The following is a 17,202-nucleotide window of genomic DNA, read 5'->3' as shown; positions in this document are numbered from 1 at the left end:
CAGCAGCAAGAAGATAACTACCACAGAAGGCATTGGAAAAATATAAGATATTATCATCACAAACTAGACATTCTGTCATATGAAGGCTAAAGGTCCAAAATGGATGAATATATCACTATGTTCAGTATTTTATATCAACTACCTAGAAATGATTAAGCTCAATCTTTATTCATGTTTACAAGTAGGAAGGAGTAACTGAAGAGAACATAACATTGTGGGCTTACTTATATCAATATTCCAAGGTTTATTTCATAGTTTGAAAAATCTAAAAACAATAAATAAATAAATAGTTGGTATAAAACTTGCAAGTGCACTGATTGCATCCACACAAAAAAACTGCACCTCAAGATAAGCATCCCATGTTCATCTTTATGAAAGTGTATTGGCAATTCCAGTGGATATAGTGATCATGTACAATTAAATCACTTAGGAGTTCTGATAGAATGCAAAGACCCAGAGAGGTCAGGTCAATAGCTTAAGGGTGCAGAGTAGGTAAAATAAATTTCAAGCCTGAAGACAAGTGTCCAAATTGCCAGTTTTTTAAAAAAAATAATTTTATCATATTGTATTTAACCAACAAAGCAAATTGTTGTGATTGTATTCACATTTAATTTCTCTATTTAAACCTTCTAGCTTCCAGTTTTGAAGCATTATAGGGATGTTCACTTAGGATGTTGGTCCTGATTATATCTCTAACCTCAGGCTACAAACAATTTTGATTTAATAATGCATAGAATCATTATTCTATAGTGTGTATGAAATGTGCATCATTGAAACAGATCTGCAAATGGGGATGTGTCAGGTTTGACTCTCAGAAGCTTGCTTTGGAGGCTATAGGACTACTTCATGGCTCTTTAAGAAGCAATTTTCCAATCATTTTCTTCTCATTTAAAAAATACATAGCATACACATTACCCATCACAACCCTTATTTTCACAGCAAAATATTTCAAGAGTCTTAGTAAATGTTTAAAATTGTGCTCTATTTAAAACTGAACTCTATTCAGTTTTTTTTTTCATGTGTATCTGTACAGATAGCAAGGTATGATTGAAAAAAATAGGAATAGAGAGAGTAACAATAATGTCTAATAAAGTAAAATAATTCTAACAATGCATGATAAAATTTAGGAGAAAATAGTGTCTGTCAAATATTTGTTTTTGCCATATTCATTTTTATGCTTTTTGTGGTGATGTGTGCTGATAAAATGACACAGTGATAAGAAGTGATTGATTTAGACTGTGCTATGTCACAGTAGTTACTAGAACTACTAAAATGTGAGCCTTGACATAGTGGTAGGACAGCTGACCTGACAGCTGGGATTGACCCTGAGTGACAAACAGGAGGGCAGGTTGAATAGACTGTGAATCAAATGCACGTTCTGGATGGAACAGAGCAAGATGCAAGCTTTCATCATGGGAAATATATAGCACTGGAAATTTAAACTTAAGAAGCAATTCTTTTTGTTTTTTTTTTTATTATTTATTGTTGTGTATCATAGTCAAATGTAGGTAACTAGAGCCATGGGCATTGGCACCATGGATAAGGAGGGGACTACCTATTGAGCCAGTGCAACCATGTTAATTAACTCTGTGAATGTTATCAGCAGACATGCTTGTGGAGTTTTAAACAAGAAGATTATAACCTATCATGCCTTCATTATTAGGTTTAAGAATATTACTTTCCAAATACAACAATAGATTTAAAAATCCAGCATAAAAAGACAGGTAGATCATTTCCAGAAGAAAGACATTACTAAGGGTGACATTCATATGGAAGTGTATAAGATTACCAAGGCATTCTGGGACAGATAACTGACATCCTTTGCTGGCCCCCAGGCTGCATTGTGCCTACATTAATTTCCTCAAAAGTGAATAATGACTTATGATAATTTGAGAGCTGCTGTTTACAAGTGCTAATATGGATGCAAATATGAGTTATCTTAAGTCAGTTGCCATGAATCAAAGATGATAGATATTTGAGATAAATACTTCCTTTTCATGGGAAACATCAATTGTAAACAAACATTGTTATAAAATATTTCCTTTAGGTTAACCCTGTTACATTACTGGGAATTATTTCCCCACGTCCTCATACATGTTTCAAATTACATTCTATGACCAACAGAAACCTCTACACAGAGTGTTGTTTTGTGGCATCAATATGATGAGAAAGCAAATAATAAGAAACATATCTTAGGCAAGACCTCTAGAAAACTGGCCCTTTGGAGTAAAAAAAAAAAAAAAAAAAAAAAAAAAAAAAAAAAAAAAAAAAAATCAAAGGAAAAAAAAAAAAAAAACTTATAGTAAAAAGTAAATCTAGAAATAGAAGGTCATAGCCATTCAGTTCCCCATGGAAGAGAAACATGATTACAACTGTTGGTTCATGGGAAACAAAATGGTTTTGCTGATCAAAAAATTCCTGTTAGGTATCAAAATGTAACATCTGCCATGATATAATGGATGAGCAATTGAAGCATTCAGTATATCCTCACAGGGGCTACACTGCTGTTTTATTTATTCTTTCCCAACTGTGAAGATAAACTTCACTAAATACATGTGATATCCTGTCAATTTAGGAAGAGCATATTTTTCCTTGGACAGATGGCTTCAGTGAAACACCTGGTTCATTCGAAGGCCACAAATTCAAAATCATAGTGGATATGTGATAAGAAACAAGCTCAGGCATACTGAAGACACTCTCCTGAGGAACACATAAAGCACAAAGTCCATCACCTTCAGCTCTTTTGTAAACTAATGTCAAATAATTTCCTTTTAAAATTGTTTTACCCGAACAGGTTGACATTGCCAGGTCAGTCTATCACAGATTTCTTATTGTCTGCTTGGATTTTTTTTTTTTTTTTTTTTTTTTTTTGTGTGTGTGTGTGTGTGTGTGTGTGTGTGTGTGTGTGATCAAAAACAAAACAGTATGCTAGAATGGGCTTTGAAATGAGACATATAACTTTCAAGTCAGGCAGGATTTATAACTTCTAAGTCTTTTCTGTAAGATCTCCAGTTCTTCGTTTCACTCTCAGCACCCATGCCAAGTAATGGCCCATCTTCATTCTCAACTTGAATGGACCGAGAAGTGTGTACAGACTAATGAATGATAATTCTGGGTGTGTCTATGAATGCATTTCCCAAAAAGATCAACTAAATGGAGATCTATCCTGAATATGAGTGGTCCTAAGTATCCATGTAAAATAAAAGATGGACTTCAGTTTGCTATCCCAGGTTTGTGCTTCCTCTCTCTCTCTCTCATTTATTGCTACTTTTCTTTCATAATGCATGCTGCTATGCTTCTGTTCCTCTCTGCCATGGTGCGCTGAAACCTCAGAAACTCTAAGCTAAAATCAATCTTTTCTCTTATAACTTGTTTTGCTCAAGTTTCTGTCACAGAAAGAAAAGAGTACCACAACCCTTCCAACGTATCATTCATTTCTTAATAGAACATTACGCTCTTATACATACATATCTCTAACTATACCATATTCTACCTCATTTGAAAATAAAAATGTTTATACTTTATGACTATTACATTGCTGAGGGTATTCAGTGAATGAACACTGACTGAAGTTTTATGGTCAGATAATCTTGTCCCTTGCTATTGAACCCACACGATGACTTCATTATGTTAATCCTAGTATTTATTGAGAGATTATATTTTATTATCTTGATTCTATTTAGAGAGATTAGAGGTAACAAATCATTGACTTCTCCAAGAGTTGATTCCATTTCACAAGTGTTTAAGTTGAGAAATAAAGTTATTTAATATTCTGCCCAAGTCATGCAGATACAAAGTGGAAGAGCTGGAAGTTAGGGAGTCCTTCTCCAAATCATATACTTTTAACTTTATTTCTATACTGTTGGTTCATAAACTTCTGAAATTTACAAAAAGCATAAATATTGGTTTTATATAAATATAATCTTCTACTCTTCAAAATTTTAGTAATTCTTACATCAAGAAATTCACATTCTTCAGTTATACTACTAATTTTAAATATAAAATATCTAAGCAATATTAATGTGTATATGTTTACATATGTGTGCCTGAAAGGTAAGCAAGCTACGCTAAAAGAAAACACATATGCTATTATATAAAAATGCATGCCAGGGTAAGAGATTGAGTAAGAGAAGGGTGGGGGAAGGGTCACTCAAAATTCAAGATATTCTGATTGAAACATATGAAAGCCAACCTTTTTGGATAATGCCACCTCCAGATGGCAGGGGAGATCATGAGCCTTAGGAGTATAAAGTCTGCTCTTGTCTGGCTAAATGCATATATTATGATCACCAATCTGCCTTGAAATTACTACACTTAATATTCATATTCATATATTAATGCTACTCTCACTTTTAATTAGAGAAGCTTCTCTTTTCAGATGGAGATGACCATTGGGATGACCCAAAAAGGCAACATAGTGCTCAGAAGAAGTGACAAGAGAGTGTCCAGCACTGAAACATCTCTATCACACCCTCCACATCTCAGGGTCCATTGTGGATGAGGTGGCTGAAAGAATGCAAAAGCCAAAGGAAGGATAACACTTGTTATGATACAACTGTTCAGATAGAAATTGGTCTCAATAGTCATGACCTCACAGTGCCAGAAATACCTTCACAAAATCCTCATAATAGGATAAAAATATTATGACATCAAAATAAAAGAGAGAGACTAACAAAAAGAAGGAAGGTATATGATGGAGAATGGAGTTGTGAAGAGGAAAGTGAGGGAAGGGAGGGAATTATCATGGTTTATTGTCTGTAAGTATAGAAGTTGTCAGTAGAAAAAAATTAAAAATGCAGATTTCCATCAGTTACCCATGGAAACCTGCACATAATTTAAATATATTAATCCTGAATGACACATAATTTTAGTCCTGATAACATACATGTATTCCACTCCAGAATTTCAACATACAATTTGCAGCCCTGCCCAGACTCAGAAGTCATCTGCTTTTGCTCCTATGTGTGGCAGTAATGTTTCATGACTGACAATTATGTCACAATGAAAAAAAGTCACAATTAATAAAACTCGAAACTATTACCTGCTATATTCATTAAATGAATATTTAGGGAGAGGGCTTTAGGAAAAGGCCAATAAAATCAAGCAACTCATTTTCAAATTAGAATCGTCATTCATGATTCTTCAAACTCCTAAGAACAAGGAGAAATATAATCAGTTATTTGCTACTATGTATTTCCCTCAGCCCCAAAAGGGGCATTAACAGTCAAAAGAAAATTATGTTCAGCACATGTGTCCTCTCTCCATGGGTCAAATTTATTCTTGTGAGTTATTTGATGTACTATAAAAAAAAACTGCAAGTGCAAGATCTGAGATAATGTACATATCTTTACATTTTGATAACTGGGCATGATTACGGATTCACACAGAAAATATTCTGTAAATGGATAGTTATAAAATTATAAACACAATGTTAGTTAAATTCCTCAAGCACTTTCTACCTTTCTGGAATATTGTAATTTCCTAACATCTTTCAACTCCTATAATCTTAACATTGGCACTATTGACTCAATATTAGTATAAGCACAGAGAAGTTAAATAACTTACTTGCTCCAGGTTAGCCATTGCCAGGATATTTGGCATTTGAACCCCAATGAGTGGATGAAGATATCCAAAATCATTGACTGTAACTGTAGAATGCTTTTTAATAAATAATTAGTTCATTTCCCAATGCATTATGAATAATATTATAATGAGCATGCAAGTACCTACACCTTTGTGAACTTGTCCTATTATTTTTGTTTCCTACAGGATCAAAGGCCTTGTATATTCATCTCAATCAGATCAGGAGATCAGAACTAATACTTTGAAGTGTTGCTTTAATTTGCATTTTTATTAGAGTAGTTGAACATATTGTATTCACAGATGTTAGGACTCTCTCTCCAAATCCACCTTCAGGAATGAAGGTCAGTAGCTTGAGGGACCCTAGGTGAGAGTGTTTGCACCTACAGAGTCAGTATAAAGATGGGAACTAGTGTTATTTGTTTTATATTGTTTTGATCAAGAGCATCAAGGGCACAGGTCCTTCTACATGCAATGTTCATTATGCTCATACTTTTGAGGATTCAGTTCATAATCTGGTCCCAGATTAAAGCTTTGCTGTCTTATTTAGTGGATTATCCTGCAAAATGACTGTTTCTTTCTAGGAAATTATTTTTAAAATATGTGGGAGTGATAGCTATTTCTGAAATAGAAAAGAATATGTACTTTAATTTCAAGTCTATTATCCATTTCAAACAAAAAAATTAAGTATTCTTTTAGCATTTTCAGTATGACTCAAGTGATTTTATAAGTGTGCATCCAGAATTTATGACTTTTAAATATGTTACAATACAGAAGGTAATAAAATATTCTAACATTCTGCCAAAGCATAGAGACCTGAGTTTATAATTAGAAATCCAAATCATTTTGACTATAAAATTGTCCCAACATATAAAGTGTTATATTTTTTTAACATTATAATGATAATATTGCAGCATTATGATATTGGAGAGCTCTGAGGGGTCTGGACCACTTGCTCTATCTTTTAAATAGCAGGTAACAACATGGTTATTCATCTTTCAAAGAAAAGGAATAGTCCCAAAGTTCATTTACCAAATGAAAAGGTCTGGCTGAAGAAATGGCTCAGCTGGTAAAGGTGCTTGCTACCAAAGAATGACTACTTGGGTTCAATTCCCCAGCCCCCATATAATTTTTTTTTTCATTTATTTGAGAGCAACAGACACAGAGAGAAAGACAGATAGAGGGAGAGAGAGAGAATGGGCGCGCCAGGGCTTCCAGCCTCTGCAAACGAACTCCAGACGCGTGCACCCCCTTGTGCATCTGGCTAACGTGGGACCTGGGGAACCGAGCCTCGAACCAGGGTCCTTAGGCTTCACAGGCAAGCGCTTAACCACTAAGCCATCTCTCCAGGCCCCAGCCCCCATATAAAGCCAGGTGCACAAAGTGGTCCATAGATTTGGACTTCGTTTAGAGTGGCAGGGGTCCCTAAAGCCCATTTCCTCTCATTCATATTCTTTCCCAATCTGTCTATCCTTGTAAGTAAATAAATAAATATGTTTTTAAGGGTCGGTTTTTGTAGAAAGCATTATACAAATACGTTTATAATTTCATTCCTCAAAGAAAACAAATGCTGCAATTTTTAAAGAAATTCAATCGTTATCATCATTTTTGCACATCGTTATACTTTCTATTCAAGTACATTAAAATAGAGTATTATATAAAAGACACTTTGCAAAATGTTTAGCTAATTGATAGGAATAGATTCCACAAGTGGTTTAAATCCCATTGTACTAAAAATGAAAGGACATTATGTCAGGACAAAGAAATTAAAAATTCTTTCAACAGGAAAATTCTTGAAACCAAGTGACCATGAAATTCATTTATATATAATTTTACTATTGCTGGTCAAGAACAATCAGAAAATAAGCCACTTTCTATTTTTCAAAAGATGCTTTTATAGATTAACTGTGGCAAATGGTCTAGCCATTTCTATTCTGAATTTTTGATTTGAGAACCTGGCACTTGTGAAATATGCCTTATTACTGTTTTGGTTCATTCTGTTCCCAGTCGGTTTTCAGTATCATTAAATCATATTTATGAAACATCAGTAGCAATTTTGATAACTGTGTTTCTCCTGCCTTAGGTCATTAGTGGACTGAACCTTTTAAGATGAAATAAAACATTTTATGCGTCACAGCATAAGAAATAGACTGAAACAAGGGCTGTAGTTCCTGGTGTTCTCTGTAATTGCCTGGGGCTAATTCTCCTTCACCAGACTGCTTACATCTTTATCCATTACCGAAATGAGCCAGTGTCTTTTCACCACCAAATCATAACCTCATGTTTTTTAAGACCCAGGAAAGATCTTGACTTCTTGACTTTTTCAACTACTATAAATTACCTCTTCCTACCTTTGATCTCAATAATCAGAGCTATACCACTTACTTAAATTTTTATCATGACATTGTGAACTGTTTCTTTTATTTATTTATTTATCTTATTATTATTATTTGCTCTTTTGAGGTAGGGTTAAACTACTAGCCCAGCCTGAACTGGAATTCCCTATGTACTCTTAGGCTGGCCTCAAACTCACAGAAATCCTCCTGCTTCAGTCTCTTGAGTGCTGGGCCTAAAGGTGTGTGCCACCAAACCCACAGTTCTTTTATTTATGTCACTTAAGTCGTGATTAGTGACAACCAGAATCAATGTTTATGTATATTTTAAAACTCTATCCCTTGGCCATCTCTGGTACCTTCAAACACAAACACATCTGCTGGCATATTTTGGAGCATGCAGAAAATTATTATTTACATGTCAGTTGATTGAGTAGAAGGAAACACAATTTGTTTGTGTTTGTTTTCCCCAAACTTTCACTCTTAATACATTGAAGAATATTCCCTTTTTTATGTTTGGATGCGATAGTAACATTATAATTTTTTTAAACTTGTTATTTAATATCCAAAAAACTTCACAAATTCAAACTAATTCTTTCTGATTTCATTTCTAGGTCCAAAAGTCAAGTTACTTAGGTACCTTAAATATGAGGTAGGTTAATTTCATGAGAAGACTATTTCTTACATCCTCATTACCTGGCTTCACTAAGAAGACAAACTGTGGAAATTAGCATAGCTTCACTCTTTTGTTCAATGCTCACTCCTTATCCCTCTTCCTTCACGTCACAGAACAGTTACTTGCTCTGGAGGTGAGTGTCTTTTAGGTCTCATGTCAAAGAATACCCTCATCTATGTGAAGTCACTTGAAGCCAATTTGAGATAAGTATTTTAATATTCTGGCTACTTGTAAAGCATATCCAATTAAGACATAAATACCTCTCACAGACAATTTTAATATTATAACACATTATAAAAACTTCAGATTCTTCTAACATAAAAATGAGCTCAGAGTAATCCAGTGATCATAGCCAGCAGTGTAAGGTACTTAGGCTGCAGAAACCTTGCATATGACTCCCAGCATGTATCTCAGGAGAAATGGGAATCGTTGTGGTTATTCCGTGATATAAAAAACATGGAATAATAGAATTTGGTAGAAATTTGGCTAAAAGAGGGCATATACTATGAATATCAATCAAATTGTATCTTGGTGTTAGGTCAGACGTGGTATAATGGAAGGGAAACAACATTTATTTTATAAATTGTAAATGTATTTTAGAAAGCATTGCTCTTAATGCATATTTCAAAACTTTACATTTGTTTCATTGTTCTAAAAATGAAAATTAATACATTAAAATTTTTTAGGCATTTATCTAATGAATATTTAAAAAGTAGAGTTAATTATTCTACAACTTAAAGTAATTTATGTTTGGTCAAAAAATAGCTATTTTGATTTTGAGTTCATATGTTTGATTACAAGAAATGCATTTATTTGTCTGTCACCTAATGAAACTCGGGGAATTCTTATACAAAATCAGTTTGTATACATAAATTCAGACTGAAACATTAAAAGTAGATTAAATGAAGAACGTAGGACTGGGAAGTGACCCTGGAGGTTGAGTAGTCCATTCTTCTTCAAGGGAGTATCACTGGAAGCATCCTAAACATGGCTAACTGTTCGTGCCATCTTTGTAAAGGATTCTCACTTTGTGGCTATATGTATGAATGAGTTGTATGCCTACAAACTGGTTTAACCATTCTGTTTGATGTTAAGAGTGTCAGGCAACCTGTCAGGTCTATAAGATATCTGCCTGTTACATCAAAGAAGCTGGATCTATATTCATTAACACTCAATCAAGTGTGTGTATGGAGAGAGAACCAATAAATCAAGGGTATTTTTCATCTGATAAAATTGTTCCTGACCTGATTGTAATCAACTTTTATTCAACCTTTCTAAACAAAGACAATGTCTAACATCTTTGCATGCTTAAAAGTTTTAAATAACTAATCTTTTTCTTGCTAAATCCATAGATAAAATAAATTTACACACACTCAACAATTATATTCCAAAAATAACAGATATTCTACTTGATAACATATCAAAATGCTCCTTTGAAAAATAATTTCAGGTTTACTTCTGATATTTTTTCCTCTTTATTTTCTTCTGAAACAACAGAAAAGGATTGAACTGTCTATTTTTTAACTACCCTTTCTCCACTAACATCAAATTAAAATATTAAGACTTATATTTCACTCTCTGTTTTAGACTAAGACCAGATTTTAGATATTTCTCACAAGCTCTACTCCATGGTAAAGTTGGTTAAGGTGTATTTGACTCTAATGTGCAAAGGAGAAGGAAATGCACACAGATAAACACATTGATGATAGTCCCAGATGATCTACACAAAACACAGAATGACATGGCTCTGTTTTGTCATTATATAGCACCATTTGTTGTTCAAAAGAGAACATCATATAACACATTACATTATAATTACCAGTATGTGAGATAACAATTCTCTACTTAAACAGGAAAAGAATACCATAAATTCTTTCTTTATGAGTTGTCAATAAAAAGTCCAATATATGGAATCATGTAAGACACTTCTGGTCAAAAATACCAAAATACATTGAAAAACTGCTTATCAATCAAAAACACATTAAAAACAAAAGAACAATTTAAAATACCCAAGTTATCCAAGTCTACATCTGTTACTATTTTATAAACTGAATGGCATATAAAGCCACAGTTTAAAAAAAGGCACTTATGTGACTGCAACTTGAGATAATATGACAATGTTGTTCAGAGGGCATGGCCGGTGTTATAAAGGAGAGAAAATCATAATGCAAGAACAGAAACAAATTTTTCTCAAGCCACTGAGTGATCTTCAAGGTGAAATATTAGAAGTGACAATGTGAAATGTAAATATTGTGTCACAGTGCTCCTAATGTTCTAATATGCATCAATAAGTTCTCCCTCAATAAAGTCTAATTTTAGTGTATTGATAGTTAACAATCTTGAGAAATAAGACATCTAATTTCAATCTTACAATAATCTTTGATGATAGATGTCTGCAACATCTAATACATACCACCAAGAAAATATTCAATCTGAATTGATCATCTCCTTCCCACTATTCTAGAATTTTCTGTGTTGGTGAAAAGAAGCATAATTACTCAAGTCAGAGAAGTCACAAGTCATATAGCTGACCCTCTCAACTCCAATTTTCCCTCCTAAATATTATAGCTTTCTCCCCCGTTGCTCTTTGCCCAATCCAGTCCATTCCCCCTCTCAACTAGTAAACTCCAGTCTGGAGAATTATTGTCCATGCTATGACAGTCTCTGAATGGTCAAGGTGAATTCCTTCTACCACCTGATGCCTTACTTCTTTTCTTATACTCTACTCTTGCTATTTAGTAAGAATAATTTCTGTCACTAAAAAGCTAAAGACATTCTCCTCGATTAAATTAATCAAGAATGTTTCATTGTGTTAATGAAATTGACTTCTCAAAGTGTTGTCTGTTTCTTATCTTTATCTAGTGTCAAATTTTCTTGTTTCGTAGACTTAAACTGTATTTCATCTATCAGTTCCTTTTACCTGGAATGAGCCTTATCTTTCTGTTTATATAGACAACCACAACTCAGCCTGAGTATTACTAGCTTACATAATTGTCTTTCAGGACTGATAGAATCTCTCACACACTAATCTTTTGTATAATGTGTAATGAGCTTGTGCTCTGCTTTCTCTGTTAGCATATAAGCTACACAGGTACTCAACACTTCTCCCTGGACGTGGCATGTGGCTGAGAGGAAGTGCAGGTTGAACATTAATTGAGACCTGAAAATATAAATGCAGGTTTTTGTACTAAGGTGGATTCTATGATTATTTTTTCACTTGCAGGTATTGATGATGTTACTGTAGTTCCTTAATACAGTTGATAAATTATGTTTGGTATCCTCCTCAAATACTCTCATTTTATTTTTATCATATGGTCTGCATATTCCCCTACCATTAAATTTCAGTTAGCTTTATTGGAACTATTGGTTCACTACTCAGTGTAGAACTAAGCTTTTTGTCTGTTTGTTTCTTTCTTTTTTGTTTTTTTTTTCTTTTTTTTAAGATGTACCTCTGATTGACTACCAAGTGTCATTCTAAGTATATAATTTCAAAGTGAATGCTGTACCAAAAACAAAAGTCTCAGGATTGATTTTCAAATGTCACACTGTGTTGGAACCGTGTGCATGACTTTGAGCACAGATTTCTGGGTCTTCATTTCTGGGTCTTTAGATTTGCTCAAAAGAGTACATTCCTAATGTTTTCCCAAAAGATGCTGATGCCACTAGGCCTGGACCTGCATTTGCAAACTATTTTAAGGAATTCTCATTCTATTCATGACACTACCAAGGAACTGTAACTTTAATTTATATGTATTTTTAATTTTTGAAAATGTAATAAGAAATAATGACAATTTTAATCTGGTTGTTTGTGTTTTATTCTTTTTTATTTCCTTTTACCATAATTCTACTTATTTCTTTCTTTAGTCTAGTAGTGAAAGCAGAGTTGGTACTCTGCTTTTTTTTTTTTTTTACTTTGTTTACAATAACAAAATTTTAGTTATTTATTTGAAAAGTGAGAGACAATCAATGAGCAAATCAGGGATTTTTGCCACTATGAACAAACTACAGATGCATTTGCCACTTTCTGCATCTGGTTTAATTGGCCACTGGGGAATCAAATTTAGGAAGTCAGGCTTTTCAATCAAGCACCCTTAATAGCTGAAACATCTCTCTAGCCGTTAATTATTATGAGAATAGAACTTCACTACTTTGCTAAACTTTCAGCATTATGCATAGAAGCTTATTTTCAAATGTACTTATCTTATTTTTATCTTCAAAGCCTAGTAATCATACTATCATCCTATGACACAGATCATTTTACAGTAAATTGTGTGTGTGTGTGTGTGTGTGTGTGTGTGTGGTTTTCAATTAATATGGTTCATTCTGACATTACATTTTCTTGGAATTCATTTATTAAAAGCATTGCATATATGGTGAAAAAGATGAAAAATAGGAATGTAGAATAATGATGCCTTTGATCTTAAGCCCTTTTTTCTATATTTAATGGTCTTATCATGAATAAAGGGCACAACTTTGAAGGATTTATTCTGGGATACTCAGGAGGTCTCTCCCCAGCCACAGGCAACACACACCAGGAAAGGAGGTTTATTGTCCACTCAGCCAGCACACCTGGCATTGGAAAATGTTAGAAAGTTACTCAGTAGACCAATCAATAGCATGATTTGCTATCCATGGGCAGGAGGGAGACACCCTCTGATACTTCCTATTTTTAAACAACTAAAGTTGTTTTGTGTTCCCTGAACCTTATTGATCCATGAAGCTAATGATAGTTTTTACTAAGGCTCCCTTTTGTAAACTCTGTCACAGCAGAAACCTTGGAAAATTACAATTAATGGCAGAGAAAATGTGGGAAATCTATTTCCCTGTGTAACTTTTACTGCCGGCCCCTGCTATGTACAGAATAAGCAAGACCCACATATTATCCCTCCCGGGCTTGGATATGGCTGGCCTGACGCAGTGGCAATGAACATGGCTTATACTTCTTCCTCCAGGGAGCTTCACTCTCTCCCAACATGTTTGCCATATTGTCTGTGATGTGAATGGGTTGCAACAGCTGAACTGGCATTACCCCCACTTTTCCATTTCAGCAGACAGTGTAAAAGGAGGCTGTCACTCTGTAGGCTTAAGTGACTCCATCTGCATCTCCTGTTCAGGATAGTAAGATAAAATGGTGGGGGAGATGTGTATTATTTAAGTAGAGGAAGACTATCTGTTTCCCCAGTTTTCTCCAGCATGGCACCTGCTGGGTAACACATATTATACAAATAAGACAAAAAATAGTTATTGGATGGAAGAAATTTTTAAAGTAAGTTGGCCATTACACACACAAAGTCTCATTTCTCATCACAATGAAACAAAAGCAAACTTTTTACATGAAAGGGGATTTTTAAATTGTTTTTCTTTATTGTGTATTTAAGAGAGAGAGAGAGAGTGAGAATGAGTGGGCCAGGGCCTCCAGCCACTGCAAACGAAATCCAGATGAATGCACCCCCTTGTGCATCTGGCTTATATGGGTGTTGGGGAATGGAACCTGGCTCCTTGGGCTTCACGGGCAAATGACTTAATCTCCAAGCCATCTCTCCCACACTTAAAAGGGATTCTCAAAACAATTCTTCCAGTTGTTTTATTGTATGTGTGTGCATGTTCATATACATGTGTGTGCGTGTGCACACACAAGTGTGTGGAGTTCAGAGGACAACCTTGTGTGTTATCCAGAGGAATGCTGTCCTCCTCCTTTACTGGCTCGGAGCTCACCAACTAGGCAGACTAGTTAGTTGGTAGTGGTCTTAGGAGATCCTTTGTCTCTACTTCCTTAGAGCTAGGGTTATAGATGGGAATCACCATCCCCAGCATTTTACCTGGGCACTGGGTATTGAGCTCAGATTCTAATGTTTATAAGGCAAACATTTAAATGCCTTAGCTATTTCTACTGCCCCACTCTAGTATATAAAGTAATTACTACTTATATGTAAATCTAAATTTTATACATAAGTACTTCTGAGATCCCATAATAAAAGTTTATATTTAACAGCTTAAATAATAATTGCCATCAATAAAACATCTCCTATGTTTATCTATCACTGAAATTTCCTTCTGAGGTATGTGTACATGAATGTTCTTCATTCTTAAAGTTAGAAGATACATAATTACAACTACAGCTTCAATGGAGCACTAATGTTTATGGAAGGTTTTCAAAGCTGTTGGATGTATAACATGCCTAACTGTAGAAAGTATTTTTCCCTTACAATTGCACATCAGCCCCATTGTTTTGACTATTGCCTATATGTAATGCTTAATCCAATAAAACAGTCCAGCTGGAAATTAACAGCTTAATAAAAAGACTTAAGAGGTGCACTACATTAGAATTTAAGATGTCGCTTGCATTTGCAGCATAAATGCTCATAAAAGTATAAATCTGTTATTAACTTTTTATAGTCATGAAAAGCAGTAAAAGCTAAAAAATGTTGATTTATCAGCACTTATGTATAAGATTAACTGAATAAGACAGTGTTAGAGAAACAAAGGTGGTGGGAAGAAGAAGTGATTTAGGGTAGTGTTTAGGAGTAATAAGTATTGTTTTCCTAAAATAATCATTTCATTATAATTCTCAACACAGTTTGGTATTTATTTTTCCATGAAAATTTGTTCATGAAAAGACCAAGAAAATATTTTCTACCCTTTCAATGACGGAGGAATAAGTTTTAATCATCGGCTCCAGGGGAAATATTGTAACGTGTAACTCTGACTAACAGTATGCTAAAGGCAACGGAACTCATTCACAAGGCCACACAACCTGTTAGCAGTTGCTTCATAATACACTCATCTAGCCTAGCCAAACTGATCATTCTGTAAGCCAAACCTTCAGAGAAAAAAATGTTATGTGTTGCTGTAAAATTAAGATGATGTTCCTTAGAAGCAGAGCTGTTTTAAAATTAACAGAATGACTAATTAAAAATGGTAAATTTTTTGATGGCAAATTAAATATTTGTAAAGATTTTTTAAACTTTTTTTGTTTATTTTTATTTATTTATTTGAGAGCAACAGAGAGAAAAAGTCAGAGAGAGAGAGAGAGAGAAAGAGAGAGAAAGAGAGAGAGAGAGAGAACGAGAATGGGCATGCCAGGGCCTCCAGCCACTGCAAACGAACTCCAGATGCATGTGCCCCTTGTGCATCTGGCTACCATGGGTCTTGGGGAATCGAGCCTCGAACCATGGTCCTTAGGCTTCACAGACAATCGCTTAACCACTAAGCCATCTCTCCAGTCCTATTTTCAAAGATTTTTGTATGTAGGTTCTAAAACCAACATCAGAATAATATAAGTACATATGCTAATTCTATGTTATAGATATTTTCTAGGATTTTTATGATCATAATGATTAGATACTTTTGTTACAGCCCAGTCTATCCAGATTATAATACTCCTGCCTTACTTTATGAATGCTAAGATTGCATATCTGTGCTGACATGGCAACATTCTAAAAGGTGAAGATGAATGGACAACTATTGTTTATTTCCCATAGACATCACATTAGTAGAAATAGAAAGAAGTGAAAATGTTTTAAATATATAATAGAAGAAACAAATACTTAAAAGCTAGCCCGTTAGATGGTGGTAAATTAAAAATTAAAATTAAAATTTTATATACTATACATAAATGTTTGGACAAAGTTGTCATCACTAGTTATTCAGTTGTGGATATCACTACAATCTTTACTTGTCAGACTAAGTTGTAAATTTTGTAGTGTTGGCAATAAAACTTTTTCTTCATCTTTAAAAAAATATTATTTACTAATATTTGAAAATATGCAGAATGTTAATATTATCACTTTATATTACATTGTCTAAAAATTTCTCAGGGTGGAACTTTATGAAATAAGTATATAAATAAATTAAATAAATATGCATGCATTTAGAAAAACAAACCTGTAAAATGTTTATTTCTTAGTCTCCTTATAATAGTATATTGCATGTCAACTCAGATCATCACCAAAAATCTATTTTCATATACATTAAGTCTGGGTATTTTAAATAAATAAATGCATTGTTAAAAAATACTTTTTAACATGTATAACTGTAATGTTCATAAACATTGCAACTAAACTTGGGTTTCCTCATTTATAAAAAGAACACATATCTTTATAATAGTTAATATAAATTCTCTGGAGAATGAACTCATAAATGAGCTTAAACTTCTTCCAGATCTTACCTGTATAAGTAATTTTAAAATTTAATTTCAATAATTCAATTCAAGAAGGTTAAAACACTGTGCTGCATATAACCATGGAACTGACTAGAACTAAATGTAACACCTGATTGTTGAGTCATGGGTCTCTTCTTTCTGCCACAACATAAAAGCAAGAAACTTGAAGAAAATGGGCAGGTTTAGTCAACAATGTATGACAGGAAAATTCATCTAAACATAAAATTAATTGGAAAGAGATCAATATCTAGTAAGTTTGTAGCAAGCAAACAATTTTGATGTGGTATTCAATAATAATAAAAATGATAATAAAATATTAATAAAAATAAAGAATGATAATAATAATGGGTTGAGCCCACAAACTAAAAATGATATAAGTGTACTTTGTACAGAAACGTAATGATTGAAATAGAAATCTCCTTAAAGGGCTATGCCTCAAGTAATAACAAACT

At 33.8% G+C, this 17,202-nt stretch overlaps 1 protein-coding gene across 7 annotated transcripts in view; it reads right to left on the bottom strand.

Annotated features, from left to right (window-relative positions):
* Positions 1-17,202, bottom strand: part of Erbb4 (erb-b2 receptor tyrosine kinase 4) — a 1,092,347-nt gene that overhangs the window by 759,148 nt on the left and 315,997 nt on the right. Inside the window, exon 1 of one of the 7 annotated variants that reach the window (XM_045146984.1) lies at positions 5,042-5,120. The exons of the other annotated variants lie outside the window; for them this stretch is intronic. Within the exon in view, the coding sequence (XP_045002919.1) occupies positions 5,042-5,054 (13 nt within the window). The 5' untranslated portion in view covers positions 5,055-5,120. Of the gene's footprint in view, positions 1-5,041; positions 5,121-17,202 lie in introns of those variants that run through there. 7 annotated transcript variants of the gene reach the window in all.

This window comes from Jaculus jaculus, chromosome 4 (genome assembly GCF_020740685.1).
Source record: "Jaculus jaculus isolate mJacJac1 chromosome 4, mJacJac1.mat.Y.cur, whole genome shotgun sequence".
NCBI classification, from domain to species: Eukaryota; Metazoa; Chordata; class Mammalia; order Rodentia; family Dipodidae; genus Jaculus; species Jaculus jaculus.
This window is presented reverse-complemented; position numbering and strand designations above follow the sequence as displayed.